Below are 27,625 nucleotides of genomic sequence, written 5' to 3'. Positions count from 1 at the left end.
CCTCTGCCAGAGGCGAATGCTGCATGACCTGACTTGAATCTAGAGGACATGGCAGGAACTTGACTAGCCTTCACTAACTTTGAATGCTGTGGGTGGAAAAAACCACAGCAAGCTCATCTCACTGCTTTCGGCTCATTGTGTGGCTTTGGAACAGCGCTGGCATAGGAGTAATGGCCAGTTTTCCTAAACGTGCTAACCAGTATAATTTTAACTACTGCAGTGATTTCTGCATTTAGTCCAAATTGGTGTTGAGTAGCAACTGGTTTCCCGTGATCACTGCAAGGTGTGTTCTCTCCTCCAGAGACCCACATATGCACCAGGACTCTGTCCATGATTCTACCCTGGGGATCCTCACATTGGTTGTAGGAATGAACCAACTCAAGTAGCTTATGAATTACAAGCGTAAGGAATCCTGTTACTGTCCAGCCCAGTTTCCAGTTAGCTGTTGAGGTTTTGATTTATGGTCAGCATTTACTCATTGTAGTGAAGTGTTTCCTGTCATAATTCTGGAGTTGGCTGCTTATTTCACTGCTGATACTTTCTGATTTAATCCCTTCAATGTCTTCTTTTATTTTCTTCCTATCTCAGTTGTGTCTCAATTACAGTTCTGTCTTCAGAACTGAAATTGATTACTTTCTTGGGTGGATCTCTGAGAAGAGTCTTAGAAATGTGTCTTAGAAAAAGCAGGAACTGTATTGAGTCTGGTGGAAATGAGAGATGGCCTGTAAAACAAGCAAATACCTGTAGTTTTGACAACCAAAATGAAAGGATTAGATAAAAGAAAAAATAAAAAGTACTTTATGGGCTAAATATACAGTTTCCATTTGTCCACCAGAGGGAGGTATATTAACTGGTGGAAATAGAGGCCAGGCCGAACGCTTTCCATAAACTGTGTACAGCTGTCATTGCTTTTAAAAATGGAGTATTCTAATATTGTAATTTATTTTTTTAAGAGCATGTGTGGAGAATTGTTATTTAATAAAAGTTCTTCAGTTTATACCAAAATTTATATGCATCATAGCCGGCTCACTTAGTACATTTAAAAGAACAAAAATTGTGTCTTATTTATGCACAGGATTATTTGTCAGGATTTACTCACTTGAATACAAAATACATTTTCTTTAGAGTATTTGTTTAGGAAATCTAAACTATCATGTTTGTTTAATAAGTTGATTGTATAAGTTTATTCTCAGAGAGCCCTGATTGGGGGAAGATGTGTCAGGAAAAACTTACGTGATTTTAATTTTAAAAAACTTCAAGCCATTATATGTAGATTAATTTTGTTGTATTTTTTTGGCATAATTTTTTTTTGTCTAAGCCGGTTAAATTAATTAGATTATAATAATTAATTACTGCTTTCTGTAATCACATAGCTGAAAGATATATTTCTCTTCTTCCAGGTAGGTATGCACTTAAATTATCCAAGGATCTTAGCTACTTATATTTTACTTTAAAATCTACAAAGAGGGTATTACACGCTTAACTACCTCAGGAAAAAAAGCAACTAAAATAAATTTAGTAAGGAAGTTCTTCCTGAAACTGAATTTCTTCCTGTTGAAATTTAAGTTCACACCTCTTGGGAAAGTAAGGATTTAACTTGGACTTAGTCAATTTTAGCTTATTTATACTCCTGGAACCAGATAGTTCTTCCTTCCTGATTCTGAATGCAAAAAGAATACAGCCAAAAGAAATGTAACATTGTTGATTCCTGAAAATTTTACTCCAGTTTAAAAATCCTTATTAGAAAACCCGTATGTCAGTAAAATATACAGTTCAATGATACATACTTTTTTTGAGCAGCTGTTGTGTACCAGGAGCACAATATTAAAATGGTGCACATGGCTTGCTGTCTGTCAGAGATGTGCTTCCTGAGATTTCAGCAATATGCTTTATTCTGAAACCTTGCCCCCTCTCACTTTTTGGCTTCCTTGCCAGATTGGCAGAGTTAAGCTTATAATGTCTCTTGAAGAGAGTTAGGCTTCTAGCTGGGTATTGTTTCCTATTTGATTTAATATCAATGTTTCTTTTATCCTGTAGGGAGAGTTCTGTTTTAGAGTTTGTGGGCAATTTGCATTATCAGCAAGAGGCTGGGTTGGAATAAGAAGGGGTTCCATGTCAACAAGTTCTAAAGTAAAACGCATACAGAATTTTTAATTGCAATAAATGATGAGGCATGATAAGTTCTTGGTGACTCTAAATTAGTGGACGTCACAAGGAAAACAAGGCTATATAAAGTATACATTATTACACCTTGATTATTTTTATGCACATTGTTATTCACAGTTCATAAAGATGCTGTAAGACTAAATTAGTATTTATAAAGTATTTAAGAATACCTAATTAAGCATATTGTGGATAGGCACAATATTATTAAACATAATATTTTGCATTTATATGTCGCTTTTCATTTGGTTCTCAGTTCTTCTCGGGAAATTGAAGCACAGGCAAATGTTCACATGATAGAATATAATAAAGTTTCTCTTTACAGTGACCTAATCATTTTTGCAATATTTTTTAATGAAAAATGTCAAACATGCAGAAAAATTTAAAGAACCTAATAATTGTACATGTTCTCTTTCATTATAGATAACACAATTATATTTTCTCCAGGGCTAAGGCCCTTGGGGGTATAGTTATTAGATCGATCTGACAGGTTTTATAACCAAGTTCATGGTGCATATGAAAATGTCCTACTTGCTGCCTTAGGAGTTTAGGATGCTGCGTGGTATCTTTTTGTAGCTTTGGGGAAAAAAAAATCATGGATGACAAGACATCCATTCTGTCTCCTAAGAATTGAAGATCCATGGAAAGGGTAGAGGAGGAGGAGGGAGGATGAAAGGAAATTAATATTTATTGTGAGCTGATATATGCTGGGATAGTACTAGGTATCTTCGCGTATACAGTGTTATCTTATTTGATCCACACGACTACCCTGTGAGGTATTATTATTCCCATTTTATAAATAAGGAAACAGGTTCGGAGAAGTCAAGTCACTTGTCTAGGGATGTGAATTCAATTTGAATTCAAATTTATGCTCTTTCCACTATACCTGGACGCATCCTTTGCAGGATCTTTTCGGGGCCTTGACTATAAGTGTCACGTTGAACGAATTTATGTAGTATATGTAACACTGTGTGTGTGTGCATGCTCTTCCTCATCACGCACATTTACGTTTACTTTAACAATACACGTTAATAGATTATATGTGATGATGTGAATAAAACTGTAGATTTAAAACCAGGACATGGATTTGAGTCTTTCAGGTGCTTTATGAAAATAGGGATAATTACTGCTCCTTTTCCACTTCAAAGGACCGATGTGACCATTAGGGAGCCAAGATGAGTGGGTGTCAACAAGAATAAACGACGACTCCTAAACGTCCAGGGAGGCTGGCCCTGGTCCGGGAGACTGGCCGGCACGCCCCCGCCCCGCTGCATCCCGGGACTCGTAGTCCCGAAGGCCGCGGAGGCTCTCACTACGAGTCCCGCGAGGTCCCATGCGCGGCCGCGCATGCGTGTGAACGCCGAAGAGCGCGGGCGGGGCCGGGCGGGAGAAGTAAAGATGGCGGCGCTTGCGTTTCCGGCTTCTGCTCCCGGCTGAGGCTCTCCGAGGGGCAACACGGCGACTGGAGCCGCCCCCGCGGCGTGGGGCGGGAGGGCGGCGGCGGGCCGGAGCCATGGCGGAGCTGGAGCACCTGGGCGGGAAGCGGGCCGAGTCGGCGCGGGCGCGGCGGGCCGAGCAGCTGCGGCGCTGGCGGGGCTCGCCCACGGAGCAGGAGCCCGCCGAGCCCCGGGGCGCCGGGCGGCGGCCGGCCTCGCGGCGCGGGAGCCCGCGGGTGCGTTTCGAGGACGGGGCCGTGTTCCTGGCCGCGTGCTCCAGCGGGGACACGGACGAGGTGAGGAGGCTCCTGGCGCGGGGCGCGGACGTGAATACGGTCAACGTGGACGGCCTGACTGCCCTGCACCAGGTAACCCGGTCCCGCGGTCCGGCCGCCGGGGAGGGTCCCTCGGGCCGCGGTGTCACTCCGGCCGGCTACCCCCGGGTCAGCGCTTTCCCAACCTCATGGTCCCCACCGAGGGACGTATCACCCGCTGCCCGGGCAGGGTTTGTATTTCCCTCCGCCTGCTTGGGTTTCCATGGTTACCGGTGGTTGGGTCCCCGGTGTCCCCTGCACGTAAGTCATCCTCACTTCTGCCAGTCGGTGTGCCTGACACCGTGTCACTCGTAGGTACGGTCAGTGTCGTCTGTCGTCTGTCCGGTGGCCTTTCTGAAAGTTCAGTGTTCTGCTTGTGCGGCCCTATTATAGAGTATCTTAGATCCCTGAAAGAGTAAACCCCTGTGTGAAGTCAAGGCAAGCAGATCTGAAACGGCACCTCTTGTTTTGCAGATTTGTCGTGATTCAGAAACAGTTTGTGTCTCCTGCAGGCTGTAGCTCCTGGGACACCCCCTTATTTTCTTCCTCGCAGTGTTCCTTAGAGCTTCCTATGGAGAACCAGCCATCCGAATCACTTGCGTTTGATATTACGGAATACCCTTCTGTAGAAATCGCATGCCCTATATACAGCTATAGTGTGTGGATTGTGGATAACTTGACAGTTTTCTGCTTGGTAATAACACCTTTACTTCTCTCATCTTATACAACAATATTCTATATATACTGACTGTCATAGCTGGCTCCACCCTTCCTCCCCAAATGGAACTTTGTCACTTATTTTCGTGAGATGAGAGCCAGGCACCCCCTCTTAATCTTCCCTCTTTTTCTTCTACTCTCCATGCAGTAAATGTGTTGGCATGAGAATCTACTTCTAAATAATAATTCAGTTTTGTGTCATACCACTTCCCTGAATGTATTAGCCAACATTCATATAGTCTGTTGCTGTTTAAAAATTATTTTATATGCATCTCAGCAGTGATCTTTTGAAGTAGGTGTGGCAGGTAGTGTTATTCTCATTTAACAGATGAGTAATCTGAAGCTCAGAAAATTGTTACTTTTACAAGATTAGAAAGGAGAGAAGTTGCCCCTAGGCATGAATTTTTCGGATTTAAATTCCAGAGCTTTATATCCTACCTGATAAGGAGCTAAATATAAATAAGATAGATGCTAGGAGGGCTACATTCATTATTCTAAATTTCTGAACTCTGACAAGGTGAATTTTTATTTATTTTTGTGTGTGTGTGAGGAAGATCAGTCCTGTGCTAACATCTGCCAGTCCTCTTTTTTTGCTGAGGAAGACTGGCCCTGGGCTAACATCCGTACCCATCTTCCTCCACTTTGTATGGGATGCCGCCACAGCATGGCTTGCCAAGCGGTGCGTCGGTGCGCGCCTGGGATCTGAACTGGCGAACCCCGGGCCGCCGCAGCAGAGCGCGCGTACTTAACTGCTTGAGCCACCAGTCCTGCCTCATGAACTTTTATTTTTTAAATGTATTTGGGATGTTAAGGAGTTTGAGATCTGTATTCTGGAAGAAACCATTTCATGGGTTCATAAAGGATAGAGAACTAGAACCCAGCTTTCTAGTTCATGTGTACCTTTATTGAATCACTCACTGTTCTATCAAAGCACAGAGTTTTTAGTGTAACTCAGTAGCCCTGTTTTTTTTTTAAGGTGACTCTGCTAGCCGTACACATTTTAATAACACCCTGAGAAAAGCACCTACTTTGAGGTCACTCTTGGTAGAGCTCCTTCCCATACCAGGTAACCACTTTTCTGATCCCTTCTCCTGAGACTGACCTCCTTGGTGCCTTTCCTTCTCTCTTAACTACCACCCCCGATTGTGAAGTGCAACTTCTCTCAGTTAATATGATCTTCACATTCAGTAATCTCTTGAAATAGGAGGAAGGAGATGTCAGCTCTGGACTTTTTTTTTTAACACCTGCAAATGCAATGTAGGCATTTCTCCCTGTTTACAGGGCTGGCAGTGAGTTGAACTGAATAGGTATACTCAGTACTAGACAAAGCTAAAGATTAAGCTGCTGGAAGATTTCGGGTCAAACAACCTTCTGTTGAGAAACCATCTCTTTGTTTGAATCAAGACAAGGGGCCTTTATTGGCTCGGGAACTCTTTTACAAGTCAGTTTCTGCAGAGTTACAATATGTTTCTCCATAGTCTGAAGAACTCTTAAGGTACATAAAAGATTATTTTCAAAACATGAGACTGGAGCTGCCAGTAGCTGAAGAACATACTTTATGACTGATTGTCCTTTTGTGAAATGGAGAGTCGTACAGTTATCTGAATTATTTAGTTAAAATAGCCATCTGTTATATAAGCATAATATGAATTATCAGGATAATTGCTTCCTTTCTCTTGTTTTGGCCACGGCCCCTTGACCAACTGTGGGTTATCATTTTGGCATGTTGGAAGAAACCCCCAGATGATATTGGGGGACGATTTTTCTCCTCCTCCCACAAGGTCACAGTAGATGATTTGCACTTCAGGTTGTGGTGCCTTGATGCTACTTTTGACTTAGGGACCTTTCTTTCTTGGCAGCCTTTGCTTAGGCCACGAGGTGCTTGAGTCAAAGATAACAAGCTCCAGGGGGCCTGTTAATAATACTTGAAATAGACTGGGATAGGAAGTATCTCAAAGGTTAGACCTACTCTGATGAAAGCCTGGGAAACTGATGCAGACTGACTAAATGTGGGCAAGTAAATTAAAATTTGGCGTGTGTGCCCTGAGTGTCCTAGAGTCTTCAGTGACAAAGTGTTAATCCAAAAGCACTTGTTTGCTCATAGAAGAATTCCCGTCTTATTTATGTATATACGTTATAGGGTATAAAGCGTGAGTTAATAATTCAGTGTGGGCTGGTACTTCTTAAAATTTCTTTTATTTTTATTCATTTATTTATTTATTTTGCAAGGTTGATTATTAGCACCTATCTTGGTATCCTTAGCATTATGAGCTTGGGTGCTGTAGGTGTAGATGTTGTCGTTGTTAGTGTCATGGAGTCGATTCCAACTCCTAGTGATCCATTCTGTGTACAGCAGAGGGGAACCCTGCCCCGTCTTTTTGCACCATCCTCTCACCTTCTGGTGCCATATCAGGCAGTGCTCCTCTGCTGTTTATAGAGTTTTCATGGCCAGTCTTTTTGGGAGTGGGTAGCCAGGTCCTTCTTCCTAGTCTCTCTTAGTCTGGAAGTTCTGCTGAAACCTGTGCACCATGGGTGACTCTCTTGGTATTTGAAATCCCAGTGGCATAGCTTTCCACATCACAGCGACACACAGCCACCACAGTATGACAGCTGACAGATAGGGGGTTGGTTCCCTGATGGGGAAATGAACCCAGGCTGCAGCAGTGAGAGGGCTGGATCTTAACTCCTGGATCACTAGGGCTGTCTAGGTCTAGATACATGCTCTCAAAATTGTATCTACCAAATTACTGGTCTGCTGTAAGAGGCAAGAGCTTCCTTTGGGAAAGAAGATTTTCTGGAATTTGTTAAAATGCCTGCTTATTCCTTCAGAATGTAGTGTATTGGCACTTACATCTGTGCTGTGTGTGGTGGAGGATGCTGATGTCAGTCCACGTAGGTCTTGTCTCTAGACCAGTCTGCACAGTCTTCATTTGGAGGGAGGCCTCGGAGACTAGAATGATTCTGTACTTGATGCAGAAATTCAGATTCCTTTTCTAATGGTTTCAGAGTCCAAGTGTGGACCCTCAGGGTCACCCCAGACTGGAATTCTACTCCTAGTAGCCTCTGTCATTCTAGAGCTGCCTCAATCTGACCTGTAGCCTCAGGGAGATTAAAATTATCTGTTTCTGTGGAAGTCAGGTAGAGATAGGGACAGATGAGGGAAAGAGGAAGGGCAGAGCAATTTATATTCAGAGTGAGACAGAAGAAGACTAAGGTGATAATGTGTTCAATACAAAACAGTATGTATGTGTGCCAACCTGTATGGTGAAATAAAACTTGCCTTCTTTACCCTTTCTCTTTTATTCCAAGTTCATTGCTTATTCCTCCTACAGTTCCATCTGTGAAGTGACTTTCGCCTTACCCTGTAAATTGATGAATCCTGCTTAGTGTCAGGACCCACAGCAATATGGGATTAAGAAAATCCTGTTGGCTTCTTCATTATTGTGGATCTAGAACAGTCATCCTGAGTCACTTAGTAGTTTACCTCTTCAGATTGGTTAATATGATACATCAGGCTATGTTGGGCACCTGGCCCCTTGCCTTCTGAGTATTAGTCCCAAGTTTCCATGCCATAATGGAACCTCGTAATGGCCTTCAAAGTCAAATTTGGAAATTAGGCTTATTTTTATGGTGGGTGTTTTTTTTCCCCCCCCCTTTGGAGAGTTCAGATGTAAGTGACTTTTATTTGTTTCCTTGCCAAATTTTTATTTCCCATTGTTTTTTTTTTTGTGTGTGTGAGGTGATCAGCCCTGTGCTAACATCTGTGAATCCTCCTCTTTTTTTGCTGAGGAAGACTGGCCCTGGGCTAACATCCGTGCCCATCTTCCTCCACTTTTTATGGGACACTGCCACAGCGTGGCCTGCCAAGCAGTGCGTTGGTGCATGCCCGGGATCCGAACTGGCGAACCCCGGGCCGCCGCAGTGGAGCGCACGCACTTAACCACTTGCGCCACTGGGCCGACCCCCCCATTCTTTTTTCTTTTGCTGGGAAAGATTCACCCTGAGCTAACATCTGTTGCCAATCTTCCTCTCTCTCTTTTTTTTTTTTTTTTTAACTCCCAAAGCCCCAGTACATAGTTGTATATTCTAGTTGTAGGTCCTTCTGGTTCTTTGATGTGAGCCACCACCACAGCATGGCTACTGACAGACGAGTGGTGTGGTTCTGTGCCCAGGAACCGAACCCTGGGCCGCCAAAGCAGAGTGCGCCAAACTTTAACCACTAGGCCATCATGGCTGGCTCTATCTTTTTTTCTTTAAGCCATTTTAATAATTATGTAGTCGTGAGTTGCTTTTTTAATGACAGTAATAATATTAGTGATGTATAATAGTAGTCATAGTAGTGGTAGTAGTGGTAATAGAGCTCCCACTTACATGTTATTTATTCTTAGCCGAGGACTGTGCTAAGTGCTTTTCATATGTTAACTGTGTGTAATACTTAACACCACTCATGAGATAGGCACTTATGTTATTGTCTGGATCTTACAGAATAGGAAAATTGAGATGCTGTGCAAGGTCACACAGTAATAATAAAGGACAGAGCTAGAATTTTTTTAAGCCCAGGCGGTCTGATTGTGAGTCCATGTTTTTAACTCTATAGACTGTATTGCCTCTCATTGTAAAAACAAATTAGAAAATGAAATTATAAAGAAAAAGTTGAAAATGATTTAAAATCAGGCTACTCAGAGGTAAATACCACTAACATTTTAGTGTATTCCCTTCAGGTTTTTTTTTTTCTTTTTGTGAGGAACATCAGCCCTGAGCTAACATCCATGCCAATCCTCCTCTTTTTTTTTTTTTTTTTTTTAGCTGAGGAAGACTGGCCCTGGGCTAACCTCTGTGCCCATCTTCCTCCACTTTATATGGGATGCCGCCACAGCATGGCCTGACAAACGGTGCATCTGTGCACACCCGGGATCCGAACTCGGGCCGCCAGCAGTGGAGTATGCACACTTAACCACTACGCTACTGGGCCGGCCCCCAGGTTTTTTTTTTTTTTTTGAATATTCATTATATTGAATTTGTATGTATGTGTATAAGAATATATTTACAAAATTAGTATCATGCACTTTGCTTCCTGATTTTTTCACTTAATTTTGCTTGTAATTGTTTTCCTATATCATTAAATATGCTTTGAAAATAATGTTTTTTACATTTGAATAATATGTCGTCATTTGCATGTGCTGTAATATGTTTATTTTCCTTATTAGAGGTTTTATAAGATTGTTAATTTACAACTAATATTGAATGCCTAATGGTAGATTGTAAGTTTGTGCTAAAGTATATATGTTTGTTGATAGGTGCAGTTTCTGCCTTCAAGGAACTCACAATCACGTTTAGAGATAGATTTAAAAAAACAATGACTTTTAGAGTGATAAGTTCTATGATACACAAGCAAAGATATACTGCTAAGTGGAGGGACAAAGGAAGGCAGTCCAGGATGATAGAGCAGTGTGGGCAGAGAAGAGGAATGAGTGTGGTGTGTAGGCAGAGGGCACAGAGGAGTCCTAACTGATGTGTTTGGAGGGTTAGAGATGGGAGTGGAGATGACCTCCTAGAGGGCTCTGAACATCCGACATCAGGCCAAGAAGGCTTGATGGAGTCCTTAGTAGAGAACTTTTGTGGATTTAAGCCAGGGGGTTAACCCAGCCAAAGCAGTGTTTTAGAAATATAAGCTGCAATTGGATTTCAGAATGAGTGGAGGGACAGAGAAGAAAGAACCAGCTGAGAGAATGGAGATGAGAAAAGAAAAAAAAAGTGTAATACAGTTCTAGCCTGTGAGTCTGAAAGAATTGTGTTATTTAGATAGAAATAGGATTCTGTCCAATATTGGACTGAGGTGCTTTGAAGATTTCCAAGTAGAAATATCCTGTAGGCATCTGTGTGATTCAAGGCTAGTCATCACCTCCCTATCTAGGCTCCAGTTTTCTCATATTTAAAATGAGACTTGGATATGAACTTAAAGGTGCGAGTTAAAGCCACAGTGTGGAAGAGGAGAGGAGAAAATATAATAGAGAAGAGCAAAAAACACAGTCAGATGGTTGGCAGAGGATGCAGAAGTTCAAGTTAGAGTCATAGGAGTATATAGTAGGCTGAATAATGCCCCTCAAAGATGTCCATGTCCTAATCCCCAGAACTTGTGAATATATTACCTTGCATGGTAAAAGGGACTTTGCAGATGGGACTAAGTTTAGGATCTTGAAATGGGAAGAGTAACCTGGATTACCCAGGTGAGCACAGTGTAATCACAAGGGTCTTTATAAGAGGAAGGCAGGAGAGCAGAGTCAGTAGCTGGAGATGCAATGATAGAAGCAAGATATTGGAGTGATTTGAGGAAGGGGCCGTGAGCCAAGGAATGCTGGTGGCCTCTAGAAGCTGAAAAAGGCAAGGATATGGATTCTCTCCTCAGAACCTCCAGAAGGAACTGGCCCTGCTGAAAACTTGATTTTAGCCCAGTGAGACTGAGTTCAGACTTCTCACCTCCAGATCTGTAAGATAATAAATGTGTTGTTTTAAGCCACTAAGTTTGTGGTCATTTATTATAGCAGCAGTAGGAAACTCATACAGAGGAGAACCGGGAAAGCTCAGTGATACTAAGGAGTTTCCAGGGAGAAGGCCTGAAAAAAACTGTTGGATTTGGTCATTTATAACCTTTGAAAGGGCAGTTTCAGTAGAAAGATGTTTTAGAGGACTTTTGTGGGGATGAGCTTTCTCCTATTAAGGATAACTTAGGTTAGTGTTTCTGTTGACTGTTGGAAGAAAAAAAAATAGATCTACCATCAATATGATTATAACTGTAAATTAGGGCCCAAAATATATGAGAAGACCCTAAAAAAGCTGGTTTCTGGCTAGTTCAAGTGGATTCATTGTTTATGAGTTAAGAATATTTTAGGATATTAAACCTGACACTAGAAGCAGTAAGGTTATATTACCGTTACTGAAGGGCTGATGAGCTAGTTGAGAGTATTTTATTTCCTAGTTGTGGTTTGGCCTGTTTCCCGCACATGAGCACTGTCACTGGAAGGCAGCCCTAGGGGAGCAGTGATAGGGAATTAGAACCCATAGACAGTTTCTTCTGCTGTTTGTTCTTGCCCATTCCTTTATTGAAGGTCTGCTGTGTTCCTGACTCCTGCTTCTTGTTACTTAGCAGTTGATACATTTTAGAAACTAAATAGAATTTTGGGAATGCTCTCTAGAATAGCTGGTTCCTATGATCATTTGTAAGAGGAAGTGGGCTACATAGTTATTTTCTGTTCTAGCATTCTGGCTCTTGGGAGTTGGAGGGGGGAGTATTATATTCATCAGTATTTGTGACTGTTTTCATGTATGCTTATGGATGAAAGTGATCATATTTATACGTTTTTACCTAAAGATGGTGAAAGATGGAAGTTTTGGGATCTTTAGTGAATCTTTAGTGGTTCAACATAGTAATAATAAATCCAGATTAAAGATCTTGACCCAGAATTTTATATAGGGCAAGGAATTGAAACCTCATTTGGGTTGCTAATTGAAGCTTGCTCAGTTTGTTGACTTTGAATGTATTAGGTTTTTTCTGCTTTTGAAGTATTATTTTAAAAATTGTTTCTTAAATCTTAGATTTTAGATCATAACCAGTTTGAGTAAATTTTGGGGGCTTAAAGTTTCATCAGACATGCAGAGTTTATATTTGCTTTATGAGTCAGTTTAATTGCAAACCTGAACCTTTAGTTCTTAATATTGAAAATTGATCTGTATGTAGTTTTAATACATTATTGTACTACATTTTAGTTATGGGATGGATTTATGTAAGAATTTAGAAAAGATTTTGTACTTAGTATACTGAAACACTGTAATACTGTGCTAATCTGTTAGAATCATATTCTAATTTAGTTTGGGGAAAATATTTTACAGTGCCACACTCTGAATATCCATGATGTATCTGGCGTAAAACCTGGCTTTTACATATGAATTTTTGGTCTAGTGACCTACTTTCTTTTTATTTTTTGTGAGGAAGATCAGCCCTGAGCTAACCTCCGATGCCAGTCTTCCCCTTTTTTGCTGAGGAAGATTGCCCCTGGGCTAACATCCATGCCCGTCTTCTTCTACTTTATATGGGACGTCGCCACAGCATGGCCTGACAAGCGGTGTGTCTGTGCGTGCTCGGAGTTCCGAACCTGCAAACCCCGGGCTGCCTCAGCGGAGCGCACACACTTAACCACTTGGGTCACCAGGCCGACCCAACTTTTTTTTTTAAACTTTTTTATTATGGAATATTTCAAAATAGAAAAGTAGAGAGAATAGTATAATGAATTCTCAAAAGTTATCAACTCGTGGCCAATCTTGTTTCATTTATAGGTCCTTCTCCCCCCATTCCCAATATACTGGGTTATTTTATAGCCAGTCCTAGATATGACATAATTTTATTTGTAAATATTTCAATATGTATTTCTAAAAGATAGAAATTTAAATTAAAACAATTACACTTTCATTATCACACTTAAAAATTAAGCACTGACTCGCTAAAATCATAAAATATTCAGTACTGTTTAAATTTCCCTGATGGTTCATGGATTTTTTTTTTTACAGTTGGTGTAGCCAAATTAGGGTTCACTTAAGGTTTGCATTGGTTCATATGTATCTTAAGACTCTCTTAATCTGTAGTTTCCTCTTCATTTTTTTTCTCTGCATTTTATTTGTTGAAAAACTGGATTGTTTGTCCTGCAGAGTTTTCCACAGTCTGGATTTTGCTGACTGTATGCTTGTAGTGTTAACATCTTCCTTTGTCTTCTATACTTTCTATGAACTAGTAATCAGGTCTAGAGATCTGACCTGATTCAGATTTGAATTTTTTGGCAAGAGTACATCATAGATGGTGGTGTATACTTCTGTCGAGAGGCCCATCGTATCTAGTTGTCTCTCTCTTTGTGGTTTAGTGGCCATTGGTGGCCTAACAATTTTGAAGTTTCAAGCCAGTCTTGACTAGACCTGAATTCTATTAATGAATTCTTCTAATTATCATCCCATCTTCTTGTGTTGACTTTGGGATAGCAGTGATCAGTTCAAGAAATGTAAATTGTGAAGATTGTGAATAAAATGGTTAATATACGTATAGTGTATTGACTGTTGTGAGGCTTGACGCAGTGCTCAGCCAGTTTAGACTGGTGCCCTCCATGTGTAACTATTTGTCAGTGATGATGACAGTGGAGTGAACTTTATCACCTTTTCATAACTGTTTCATTAGCTCTTAACTGAAGTTCCCCTTATTTTGAAATATTGTTCAAAGTTCCAGTTCAGTAATATGGTTTCTTGGCTCCCAAGATCACCACCAGCTCTTGAGCTTCATTATAAAAGAAAACTTCATAGGAAAGCCTCCAAGGAAAACTAAAAAAATAGTCAGTAAATTGGCTGTACAAGGAGAAGAGAGACTTTCTTTTAGGCAGGCACCTGCCTTATAAGGGAGAAGATAGGAAAAGAAGAGTGTCCATTCTAAGCGTATCCATTTTGGGCAGTCAGCTGTGGGCAAATGATGTGCTTAACTCAGAAAATGGAAGTGACATTTGGAGCATTCTATGGAGATTGAATTGGCTGGCTTTGTGTTGTGCTCTCTGAGGCTGAGGAGAGGTCTGCCCTTCTAACTGAATGTGAATTTCACAGTAGGATGTATGGTTTACTGACTGTGTTTTATTTATATAGGGAATTTCATGGGAAACAGGTTTACTTGCCTGCTTCTCAGCAACATTTTTGCCAGGTTTCTTTTTTTTTAGTTATTTGTGTGTATTTACTTTTTAAGCCGGTTGGCCTAGCTGAGATGTGCTTTAAAGTGCCAAGGCAGACTGTGTTTGGGTCCTCTGAATGCCACTTCACTGTTTTATAATCATGCCTCTTGTATTGATTTTCCTCCCCGTGTTTAGATTGTTCCCCTTTGACAGTAAATAGCATGAAAAATGAGGTCAAAAGAATGACTCACCTCATTATAAATCACCAGGGGTAATGGAAAATGATTTTGAAGGAAGACCGAGCTGCATGCCATCTGTTGAGAATCGTTTCACCTGTTGGAGAGCCTCTGCAGCACAGGCCCTGAGGGAGAAGGCCCATCCACTCATGGTCGCCACTCACGTCTCAGCGACCGCGTGCGGGCTGGTGTCAGGAGAATTGTATTGCTGAACTCTGAGTGCTTGGTAGATATTTAAACAGGCAGCATAATGATGATTGGCCTTGGTTTTCAGGTGAGAGCGGCGACAGTTTGCCTTGCTTCAGCTCTTTCTGTGCTGTAGCCAGTCCGTGACAGGATCACGAAGGCCCAAGGGTATTCACAGGCAAATAACTTTGAAATATAATGAATTTTATCTTTCTAGTCATTATCTAAATTATTAAGAAAACTATTATTTTCTTCTTCTTTTTTTAATGTCAAGAGAAGAGAAATTTCGCATTCTGTCCCCAATGCACTTCTGTGGTTTGGATCTTTAAAAATTCAAATGATCCTTTATTAATTTTTTTTGGCTACATATTTATTGAGCACTTCCTAGATGCCAGATCCTAGAATAGGTGCTGGGATACAAAGACAGTCTCTGCCCTCGGGGATTCTGCAGTTATTGGGAAACTCATAGTTTTAAAGATAAAATCTGGTCCATATTGCTCATGTTTAGCATTGAATCCAATTCCTGTTATCTTCTTCACAGTAAAAGTGGAGAAAGGGTATTGATCATTGTCTACAATTTGCCTTGGTATATTTTAAAATAATCAAATCTTTGTCCTCAGCCTTCGCTAATCTAATAAACATGACCATCTCTTTGATTTAATTTAAGATTGGTTTCCAAATCATTAATCATTTTGCTCTCTCTCCTGGGGATTTCTAAGCTCTCCAGCTTCCTTTGGGCTCACTGGCTCCTTGATAAGAGTCAGTAATGGCTTCAGCTCTGGGGACCACCACAGGACCACTTGACAGTAGAGTCACAGGACCAGCCATATGTATTGGTTGTGTTATAGGATATCAAGCTCCAGGACATTACAGCAAAAAGAACCTTAGAGAACAATATCTGATCCACTTCTGCCATTTTACAAAAAAGAAATCCGAGGCCGAGAAAGAAGCTGAAAGTATACCATAAGTATGGAACAGAAATAAAATATAATGAAATGTTTTAGTTATAAAACAGATGATCAGATTTCTGCTTGATATTCTTTTCTTGCAAACAAACACATTTTCATGAATACAGAAGAATATCAAGCAGAAACTTGATCATTTGAGAAAAAGCAAAATATTCTCTATATTCTTTTGAAGAAAGCTGATACCTTATAGTTGTATTTCTCTTTTCAAAAACTTAAGTATAATAGAAACGTCATGGGATAATTATTCACATTCCAAGAGAATTAATCTAAGAGTTCTTTTAAGTGTTGGTTTCCCATTTGATTTATCCATCTCTATATTTACTGCTAAGCAACATACCAACATTAAAGCAAAATTATATAAAAGAAAAAACAATTCATTAGTATAAATACCACGTTAACACATAAACTATTTTTATTTTTCTTTGTTCTTTCCCAGGCCATGTTAAATTTTACAAATATTTTAACATAGTAGAACTTGCAGTGTATCATAATTATAATAAGTACTGTTTACTGAGTGCCCACTGTATACCAAGTGTTGCACTATGCATTTTGGTTTTATTATTGTCTTTACATCAACAGCTCCACCAAGTGGGTGGTGGTATTCCATTTAATAATGAGGAAGTAGAATCAGAGAAGGTAATTTGCCCTGACCTGGGTGTCACAGGTCATGCTGGTATTTGAACCCAGGTCTGTCTGACTCAAAACCTTCTCGTTTTCTACAGAGGTTATGCTGCTTTCTCATATCCTGGTTCACCTCTCCATCTAGACCTTCTGTTGACTATGAGAAGACCTCTTTGATGCATACCATTTTGTGGGGGAAGGTTTCTGTTTTGCTCCTTCGATTTTTACTTGGTCAAGAGTTCTGTGTCTACTCGGTGTGAGACAACACCCAAGGCATTGCTTTCTACCTCTTTCATGTCATGGCATACACTGGAAACGTCATTTTTTGTATAGTGCACTTAGTAAACTGGAGACTTGGGAGTTTGGCGTCAAAATTTATTATATTTTCTTAATATATCATGATAAAAAAATCTATTAAAAATCAGACTTTGGCTAATTGTTAACATTAAAATCTATTAACAGTAAATAAATATACCAAGAAGTAACAAACAAGAAATTAACAAAATCAATTATATTTTATTTAGGAACACCTAATAATACCAGATGTATCAATAATGATGATGATGATCATGATGATAATTGTGACAGACATACATATCTTCTAGTTAGAAATTTTGTGGAAAAATTAGAGCAAATTAAATAGAAAAACAGTGTATTTTATATGTGTAAAACATAGAACTTCACTGATGTTAAACAATGTAGGTTAAAATAAAAATACAGATTAAAATGATTGAATAGGAAGATCAAGAGAAAGAGCTATTTTGTAGAGTCACTATAGGATGCTCTCTGGCAGTGGAGTTTTATGTACCAAAATTATAATTACTAAATTTAGGAAGTTTATAGAGGGAGCCATACAAATTAAATATAATTTTGCCTGTTTTTTTTTTTTTTTTTGCTGAGGAAGATTCACCCTGAGCTGACATCTGTGCCAGTCTTCCTCTGTTTTGTATGTGGGTCACCACCACAGTATGGCTGATGAGTGGTATAGGTCCATGCCCGGGAACCAAACTCACGAACCTGGGCCACTGAAGTGGAGTGTGCCAAACTTAACCACTATGCCATGGGATCAGCCCCTAATTTTACCTGTTTTAAATTTTGATTAGTTGCAAAAAAATTTTTAATAGCAATACAATATTTCATTGAGGAGATCTTTGTGTCTTACTTGCAACCCATTTGTAACACAATATATGATTGGGAAGGTCTAATAGAAACATATTAATAGTAAGCACTGAGTAAATAGTGACTGTTATTATGTTGAGTTAGTATAACAAAATGGTTAAGAGAGTGAATTTTGGAATCAAATACCTGGATACTAAACCTGGCTTTGCTACTTACATAAGCTTGATATTTTCGAATAAAAGCCCTTGGTCAGCTATGTATTGTAAATATTTTCTCTCAGTGTATGGCTTGTTTTTTCATGTTCTTCTCTTTTGTTTCATGTTCTTGTTTTTTAATAAACTTTTCATTTTGGAGTGATTTTAGATTTACAAAAAAAGTTGCCAAGATAGTTCAGGGAGTTCTTGTATACTCTTCACCCAGCTTCCCCGAGTATTAACATCTTACATAAACATGGTACATTTGTCAAAAGAAGTATTGTGTTGTTTTTATTGATGTTCTGAATGGCATTTCCCTGATTATATTTTCTAACCAGTTTTTACTTGTATTAGAAAAGCTATTTTTAAAGAAGAGTATTATTTATTTTATTTCCTTACTGAAGTATGTTATATATCAGTTTTATGAAGGTATGGATTTTCCAGTTAGATATTAGCATCTATTAACCGTGATTTTTTGTCTTTTTCCCCTGAGATTTAAACCTTTGAAGCACAAAAGTTTTAAATTTTGATGGTGTCTGATTTATCTATTTTTTCTTTTGTTGCTTGTGCTTTTAGTGTCATATCCAAGAAACTGTTGCCTAATCCAAGGTCATGAAGATTTACATCATTTTTTCTTTTAAGCATTTTATAGTTTTAGCTCTTATATTAGGGTCTTTGATCCATTTTGAGTTAATTTTTCATGTGGTGAAGGGTAAGGGTCCAGCTTCACTCTTTTGCATGTGAATATCCAGTTGTCCCAGCACCATTTGTTGGAAAGACTCTAAGGTTTAAACCTTTCCTTTTTGGTCTTCTTTATTTATTTATTTATTTGAGGAAGATCAGCCCTGAGCTAACACCTGTTGCCAATCTTCCTCTTTTTGCTGAAGAAGATTGGCCCTGGACTAGCATCTGTGCCCATCTTCCTCTGCTTTATATGGGATGCTGCCACAGCATGGCTTTTTTGATAAGTGGTGCGTAGGTCCATGCCCAGGATCTGAACCTGCAAACCCCCAGGATGGCTGAAGCAGAGCATGCAAACTTAACCGCTGTGCCACTGGGCCAGCCCCTGGTCTTCATTTTTTGACCAGAAGCTCAAACAATGTTGAATAATAGTAGTGATGGAAAGCATCTTTGTCAATTTTTTTTTTCTTTAATGAAATGTCTCTAGTATTTCTCCATTAAATATGATGTTTACTTTGTTTTCAGTAGCTTCTTTTGATTAATTTAAGGAATTCCCTTGTTTCTAGTTTGTTAAGGTTTTTAAAAGCCTTTTTATATTGCAAAATATAATGCACATACAGAAAAGTATGCATAAAACATAAATGTACAAATTCCTGGGTTTTTATAATGCAAAGGCTTGAGTTACCACCACCTTGGTTAAGAAATAAAAGATTATTTGCTAACAGTTTAAAGATCAGGAATGGATATTAATTTTTTGATACTTTTGTTGTTAAAACCATTGGTTAGTAACCCTGGGAAGTTTAACAGGATTATTGGAGTGCTGTCACACATAGTATGCTTTAAAAGTGCCAGTTATATGCCTACCCAGATTAGGGAAACTAAAGAAAAAATAAGCAAGTGGGACTTTATCAGATTAAAGAGCTTCTACAAGACAAACAAAACAAGAATCAAGATGAACAGACAACCCACCAGCTGGGAGAAAATATTTGCAAAACATGTATCTGACGAGGGGTTAATCTCCATAATATATGAAGAACTTACACAACTGAACAACAAAAAAACAAACAACCCAATGAAAAAATGGGCAGAGGAAATGAACAGACACTTCTCCAAAGAAGATATACAGATGGTAAATAGGCACATGAAAAGATGTTCAACATCACTAATCATCAGGGAAATGCAAATCAAAACAACACTAAGATATCACCTCACGCATGTTAGAATGGCTATAATCACCAAGACAAAAAACAACAAATGTTGGAGAGGATGTGGAGAAACAGGTACCCTCATACACAGCTGGTGGGAATGCAAACTGGTGCAGCCTCTGTGGAAAACAGTATGGAGATTCGTCAAAGAATTAAAAATAGAAATACTCTGTGATCCAGCTATCCCACTACTGGGAATCTATCCAACGAACCTGAAATCAACAACCCAAAGAGGCTTATGCACCCCTATGTTCATTGCAGCATTATTCACTATAGCCAAGAAGTGGAAGCAACCTAAGTGTCCCTCGACTGACGATTGGATCAAGAAAATGTGGTATATATATACAATGGAATACTACTCAGCCTTAAAAAAAGACAAAATCGTCCCATTTGCAACAACATGGATGGGCCTGGAGGGTCTTATGTTAAGCGAAATAAGCCAGAAAGAGAAAGACAAACACTGTATGATCTCACTCATGTGGAATATAAACCAACACATGGACAGAGAAAACTGTATTGTGGTTACCAGGGGCAATAGGGGTAGGGGGTGGGCACAACGGGTAAAGGGAGACATATATATGGTGATGGACAAACAAATGTACAACCCAAAATTTCACAATGTTATAAACTATTAAAACATCCATAAAAAAATAAATAATAATAAAAAAATAAAAATAATAAAAAAATAAAATTAATTTGCATGTGCAAAAAAAAAAAAAAAAGTGCCAGTTATCACCTATAGCTTTATCTGAGGCATTAAGGCTACTGTTATTTTACATTTCCAGGAAGATCTGTTTTTCTTCTGAGCTTTATACCTCACATTCATCTGCATTCTTGTTATCTGTCCTTGGATGGCTCACAGGTACCTCAAACTCAACATATTTTATACGAACTGCTTCTTTCCCTGTATTTCCTATCTTAGTAAATGGCACCTCCCTCTACCCAGTTGTTATGTGAAACCTGGATAACATCTGTGACTCCTTATTTTTCTTGATTCATTTGTTTGGCAATGTTTATTCAGCACTTACTCTGTGCTAGATGCTCATTAGCGTGAGGATGTAGTAGAGAATAAAACAGACATGAGCTTACCACCTCTCATGAGCTTACGGTCACCACCTCCTCAGTGTTTCTTTTTTTTTGTGAGGAAGATCAGCCCTGAGCTAACATCCATGCTAATCCTCCTCTTTTTGGTGAGGAAGACCGGCTCTGAGCTAACATCTATTGCCAATCCTCCTCCTTTTTTTCCCCAAAGCCCCAGTAGATAGTTGTATGTCATAGCTGCACATCCTTCTAGTTGCTGTATGTGGGACGCGGCCTCAGCATGGCTGGAGAAGTGGTGCGTCGGTGCACGCCCGGGATCTGAACCCAGGCCACCAGTAGCGGAGCGCGTGCACTTAACCGCTCAGCCATGGGGCCAGCCCCTCAGTGTTTCTTGAATCTGTCTACTTTGATTTGTTCTCTCCACCATCACTTCAGTCCAAGTCATTATCTCTCATCTGGGTTACAGAAAGAGTCTGGGGAATGGTTCCTCCACTTCTACGCTTGCCTTCTTCAACCATTTCCTGCACTTCAGCCAAGAAGAGCTAAACATTTCATACTTTCCTTAAAATCCTTCTATGGTTGTCACTGCCCTATTCTCCAGTCTCGTTTCTTGCCGTTCCCAACTTTGAGTTCTGTACTTCCTACTATGTTTCTCTTCCTCAATCATGTCGTGTTCTCTTGTCTCCAAGTTTTAGTACATATCCTTCCCCTACTTCCCTGGTCCTCATTGTCTTCTTCTTTGCCTCCCCATCTTTCAGGTCTCAGGTTCAACATCATGGCCTGTAAGAGCCTCCCCATGGCTTACCCATAACATGTTTGCCAGTGTTAGGTGCTTCTCCCATGTTTTCCCTTGGTATCTTATGGCTTACCTGTCACAACACTCGTTATCTAGTCTTTTAGTTTCTCCTTTAATCTGCTGTCTTCCCCTCACCAGACTTGACGCTCTGGGAAGGCAGGGACTGTGCCTCACTGATTCACCATTGTGTTAACTGCATCTACCGCAGTATCTATTCAGTTTTAGGCATTGGGAATAAATATTAGTTTGATGAATGAACTAATTAGAGGAAAGGAATGGTGGCAAGGGAGGAGCAGTGAGTTGTTCCAGCCAGTCATTTAATGAGAATAATTAGAATTGGAATTTGGGTTCATATTTCAAACTTTATAACTTTCTCTGCTTCAGCATATGTGATTTTCTTTCTTAATAATTCATTCTTATTTTAGATTTTTTTTAATTAGTTAAACTTTGGTTGGTTAGGACTTACAGGGAATTAGGAATTGAATTTCACGTTATGTCTTTTAAAGACTAAGAGAACAAGAAGGAGAGCATAAACCAGGATTTTTCTTTTCTTTTTTTTTTGTGAGGAAGATCAGCCCTGAGCTAACATCCGTGCTAATCCTCCTCTTTTTGCCCAGGGAGACCGGCCCTGAGCTAACATCTATTGCCAATCCTCCTCTTTTTTTTTTTTTCCCCCCCAAAGCCCCAGTAGATAGTTGTATGTCATAGCTGCACATCCTTCTAGTTGCTGTATGTGGGATGCGGCCTCAGCATGGCCGGAGGAGCGGTGCGTCGGTGCGCGCCCGGGATCTGAACCCGGGTCGCCAGTAGCGGAGCGGGCGCACTTAACTGCTAAGCCACGGGGCCAGCTAAACCAGGATTTTGAATGCTAAAAACATTGCAGAATTTAGAGCCTTAACCTTCAGGCGATGTATCAATGTGAGGAGCACAACCATTAGGAATACGTGTTTCTGATATAGAAAGTTTTTGCAAAGTTCAGATGATTTGCTGTGTCATAGTATTACAGCTTTGAAGTCAGCTGGAAGCAAACCAAAACTATAAATTGAATGAACTGGTAGAAATGTGAGAGTTGTAGTAAGAATAAAACAGACTTTTTTTAGCGTAGTTTGGGGATTGGTATGTAAATGCAATCTTGCACGTAAAGATAAGGATTGCATACTTTTGGAAGTTACACAAGAATTAAGTAAAATTAGTCTTTATCATTTATTTGATAAATAAATAAATTTGATAAATTGAAAATTACCCTGGAAGTTGTTATTTATAGTAAAGGAATATGGAAAGGATCATTAAAGTTTTTTCAGTATAATATAAATATTAAATAATATAATAAGATAATGGACCAAACCAGAGTAATCAAGGACCGTTTTCTTCACGCTGGTGTCTTTTCTCTCTGTGAATGCTGGGAGACTGCTGTCAAGAGCAGTAGACAGTTCTTATGTGCACTACAGCATGCTTAAGGTCTCAGTAGGGTAAAAAAGTAAAAGAAACATTCCCTTCCCTCAAGAACTTTGTACACCATTTGATGAGATAAGACATAGTAACATGAAAAAAATAATAACTAAGTGTTTAAGATGGGATGATTGTGAAAATGAACAGACTGGATAATTAGTGTAGATGTTCTGAGAAAACAGGTTACTTTCAGTTGGGAAAGGCACTGTTTCTGGCAGGTTGGGCATCTCATAACTGCTTACTGAATAAACAAATTCAATATTTTGGGGCAGAGGAATAATGTGAGAAGGGTAGTGTTTTAAATGATTAATTTGATAAGATTATATAGGATTGATTGATTTGAGGAGGGAGAAGCAAAAGTTAAGATGCACAGTAGCTTATTATAACAGCCTCTATGGCAATGGTGAAAACGATCTAAGGGAACAGTGGGGTGTTCCCTTAGAGGAACAGGCATTTAGGAAAGATACAGGGTATAGAAAGCAAAAGAAGGAAAGATCAAAGACAATTTTAAGATTTTGAGAATAATACTGAAATTCAACAAATATTTATTAGGCGTCCATTTTGTGCCAGATACTGAACTCGGTGCTGGCAAGAAAATGGTGAGAAAGTCCAGTTTCATGCAGCTTTCGTTCTACACTAGACTGTAAACAGAAATGGGGAGAGCAATGAAGGAAGCCGGTGCAGGGCAAGAGTAGAGCTTAGTTTTAGACATTTGCAGTCTGAGGTAAGATTGTGAGATACCAAACCACTAATGCGCATTGGGCCTTAGGGATTTAGAGAAGAATTTAGGGTCTCAGATAGATGTTGAAGTCAGAATCAGCTGGACTCCCAGTCCGCTAGTCGTTACCACTATCTTTTCCTAACTGCCCTCCACTCCCTCTAGTTGTGAAGCTCACAACAGTACTCACCCTGCCTCTCCCCATCCTGCTCTCCTAAGCATTGCAGCAGTGCTGGATAAAGTTTTATAATATTTCTTATTGGCTACATTACAAGCATATGTATTTTGTATTAAAGAGGCAGCACAGTCAGGTGGTTAAGAGCATGACTCTGGAACCAGACCATCTGGGTTGGAATTCTGGTCCTGCCACTTACTAGCTTAGGCAGGTCACTTAATCTCTTTGTACCTCAGTTTCACCAGAGGTAAATGAGCATAATAAGAGTTTCAAACTCGTAGAGTTGTAATGAGAAATAATTGAGTTAATGTACGTGAAGTGCTCAGAACACTGCCTGGCACAAAGAGAGTGCTTATTACGTATTTGTTCAATAAAATGAAAAATATCCTCATCTGGGCCTTCCTTACCACCCACCAATGTTGTAATCATCCCTAGTGGCTCTTGTCTCATTTTTCTGCTTCCCACCACGTCTTTACTTTCTTTCCTGTTAACAGCTGACCTAATCATCATCTACTCAAAAGAAAAGCAAAGAGGAGGGGACACATTCAGTACTCTCCTCTCCACCTCCCGACTATCTCTGTTCTCATTCCTCCTTTTCTCCTTCTTTCAGAGGCTAACACCATCCTTCCTTGCCTCTTCCAGGATGTTACTAGACCCATTACCTCTTCTCGCCTCCTTTCTCCTCCTTTTCTTTAAAATGTCTCAAGTCGTCTCTATTCTTAAAAATAAAGATGGCCACCAGAGGAACTTTCTCTCAGTCTGACTCTCTCTTTCAAACTACTGACTCATCTTTCTTTTCTTTCTCCTTGAATTCTCTTTAACTAGTGGCATATACCTACCATTCTGTTTTGATTCCTGTCGTTCTACTGAACCTGCTCTCTTAAAGGTCAGCACAAAATTCCTAAATGCCACACCTTATCATCCCTCTTAGTTCTTTTCCTTTTGAACCATTTTATAATATTTTGACTTCTGAAACATTGCTTTTTTTCCAGATCCTCCTCTTACCTCCTGAATCACTCTTTTGTACTGTCTTCACTGCCACTCTTCCCAGACTTCCATCCTCAACCCACTTTTCTCTCCATTATTTCTCCATTTGTAACCTTACCCACCCACAGCCTCATGTATTGCTTATGTACCAGTGATGTCCAGATCTGTCCAGCCCTGACCTCTCCAGACTAGATCTTTTTTTTGGACTCCAGATTTGTCTTTCCAACTGTCTGCCAGACATCTTGATCTAGATGTCTTAGGTTTATCTCATTCTCAGTATTTCCAAAAGAAAACTGTTTTCATCCCAGTCACAAACCTCTTGCTCCTCCTCCTGGCTTCTCTTCCTGGAGAAAATTATCATTAGCCACTCAGTCATCTAAGACATTGGTTCCCATTTGTCAGTCCCACCATTGAGAGAGTCCAGCTGATTGCATAAGAATGATCAGGAGGCATCTGTTAAAAATAGAGACCCCTGGTCTGGCCCTCCAAAGAGCCTGATTTCGCAGGTCTGGGGTAGGGCCCAGGAACCCTTTATTCTGATGCCCATCCAGATTTGGGAATCACTGATGAAAACGGAGATTTGCTCCCTCCCACCCTTCCCCAACGATCTACTGAATCATCAAGACTGGTCGATTCTATCTTTTTTAACGTCTCTTGACTCTGTCTTCTTATCTGCATTCACACCGCTAGTACTCTAGGTCACACTGTCATCTCTCCCATGAACTAATAGGCACACATTTTTTTTGTTTTTCATAAGGAATATTGGCCCTGAGCTAACATCTATGTCAGTCTTCCACTATTTTGTATGTGGGTTGCCGCCACAGTGTGGCCACCGATGAGTGGTGCAAGTCCACTCCCAGGAGCCAAACCCCGGGCCGCTGAAGCAGAGCACAGCAAACTTAACCTCTAGGCCACAGGCCAGCCCCCTAGGCACACATTTTTTAAATGTTTGTTGAATAAATGAATGCGTCATTGCCATAGTCTGCTATAGGTCTCCCTTTGTCTAATTTTGCACATTTACAGTCCATTTTTAATTGTACCTTCAGAGTTATCTTTAAAATACCAATCTAATAATGTGACTTTTCTTTAAAAAACAATCTATCAGTGGTTGCCAAATCTTATTACACGTCAGAATACTCATTAAAATACAGATGCCTGAGCCCTACCTCTTTAAATTCCAATTCAGTCCTTCTGGGATCGAGCCCAGAAATCTGTATTTTTACCATGCATCCCAGCTGTTCTGATGCAGTTCTGCATTTTGGAACCCTTAGCATGCAGAGTAAGAAGGCTGACTCCTTACGTGGCATCCATCTTACCAGTTGCTCTCCCTAGCGCTCCTCAGCCATGTTCACACACCTGCATGTTTGTCACCTGCTGTTTCCTGAGCATTCCTCCTGAACTTTGCTCCTGCTGTTCTCTCTCTGGGTCGCCCTGCAGCCTTTTGGGACCTCGTAAAACCCTTCTAATCTTTCAAGGCTCAGCTCAGGTGTCCCTTCCTCTGTGAAGTCCACCCTGTCAGAATGTATTTATCCTCCCTTCTGTTCTCATAACATCTTGTTCTTGCTGCTATTTAGCAATCACACGTAATATTATCCTATAGAAATTCATATTGAACTTTTCTCATGCTGGACTATGAGCCCTGATGGCAGGAAGCATGTCTCAGTTATCTTTTTCTCTTCAGTGCCCAGCACGTTCCTGGAATGAATGAATCGATGTTCCCTAAAGTTCCGAAAGAAGATGAACTCTGTCAGTGAGGGGAAGAGCAGAAGACCGTGGTCTGACCCTTGGGGAATTTACGTATTGAGGAAGAGGAAGAGAAAGAGTGATCAGAGGGGAGAGCTAAAGGACTAGTTAGTATATCATGGATGCTAAGGAAGGAGAGAGAGCTTGTTCAGTTGTTCATTCATCCATCTATTTACCTAAATAAATATGTATTTCTTGAGCACTTACTGTGCATCAGGCACTGTTCTATGTAACAAGGAATATCATATGCTGCAGAGAACTGGGATGTGTATTTGTGTCTAAAATAGAAAAACAGAAAAATCAAAATCTTAAAAAACTTGATTTTATCTCTGATGAGGTTTAGAATTGAGGCTTCATCCTACCCTGTTCTGGTTAGTTATCTCTGTCTCTTAGAAGAGAGAAGACCAATACGTAACTATCACTGTTCCCTGAATACCTGCCCACTATAGGGGCTCAGGTCTGTTGTTTTTCATCATTTCCTAAGGATGTGAAGTCCAGGTAGTTGTAGGTCAGATAAAGTTAGACTCCAGTTTTCTAAACTGAATTTTCTAAAAAATCATGAGGAGTAAGACCTTCTCAACTACTTGGAATAGTTGTTAAGCTTACGTGAAGGCAGAGAGATAAAATCTTTTTATCCCTTTAATCTGAGAAATCATAATTTTTTTTCTGAAGGGATACTCAGGAAAGCAACTAAATCATTTGAGAAAAATTTAGCTGGTCTGAGAGGAACATTTCGTTTAGTTTCTCTGAACACATTTGGTGGAGGGAATTGTCCCATTACCTTCCTGTGAGGTCTAAGTCACAAGAGCAAGTTGATGAAATACCTTCTCCCGTCCCAGATCCAGTGGTCACGTGCTTGAAAGCTCCAACTGTGCTGTGGTTGGAAGTCTTGACTGGCTGTTGCATTTTCATGATTGCTTGTTGGACAAGGATGAGAAGTCCAGTGTCTCCCCTGTGATTTCTGCCTTTAATGAGTTTCTGGTAATGCCTCCAGAAAATTCCTGTTATGCATCTGTTTAGCCCCGTCTTAACACAGTTTTATTAGGTTCCATTTGGCCAATAGTTACCAGCAGTGATTTATTGCCTGGATTGTGGCTTTCTCAGATCTTATTTGTTACTGTTAAAATAAAAGATGTTACATTTTAAACACTAGAAAAAAATTAGCCCAGGACTCCAAGTCAGCA

At 40.0% G+C, this 27,625-nt stretch overlaps 1 protein-coding gene across 6 annotated transcripts in view; it reads left to right on the top strand.

Annotated features, from left to right (window-relative positions):
- The first annotated feature begins 3,595 nt into the window (after positions 1-3,595).
- The window catches only part of PPP1R12B (protein phosphatase 1 regulatory subunit 12B), a 222,809-nt gene continuing 198,779 nt past the window's right edge, over positions 3,596-27,625 (top strand). For 4 of the 6 annotated variants that reach the window (XM_087424264.1, XM_087424263.1, XM_087424267.1 and 1 more), the window contains exon 1: positions 3,597-3,967. In XM_087424264.1, the coding sequence (XP_087280390.1) occupies positions 3,677-3,967 (291 nt within the window). In that variant the 5' untranslated portion in view covers positions 3,597-3,676. The other 2 variants (XM_014794118.2, XM_087424265.1) reach the window with 2 other exon arrangements.

Source organism: Ceratotherium simum, chromosome 36 (genome assembly GCF_057802395.1).
Source record: "Ceratotherium simum simum isolate JZ-2026a chromosome 36, ASM5780239v1, whole genome shotgun sequence".
NCBI lineage: Eukaryota > Metazoa > Chordata > Mammalia > Perissodactyla > Rhinocerotidae > Ceratotherium > Ceratotherium simum.
This window is presented reverse-complemented; position numbering and strand designations above follow the sequence as displayed.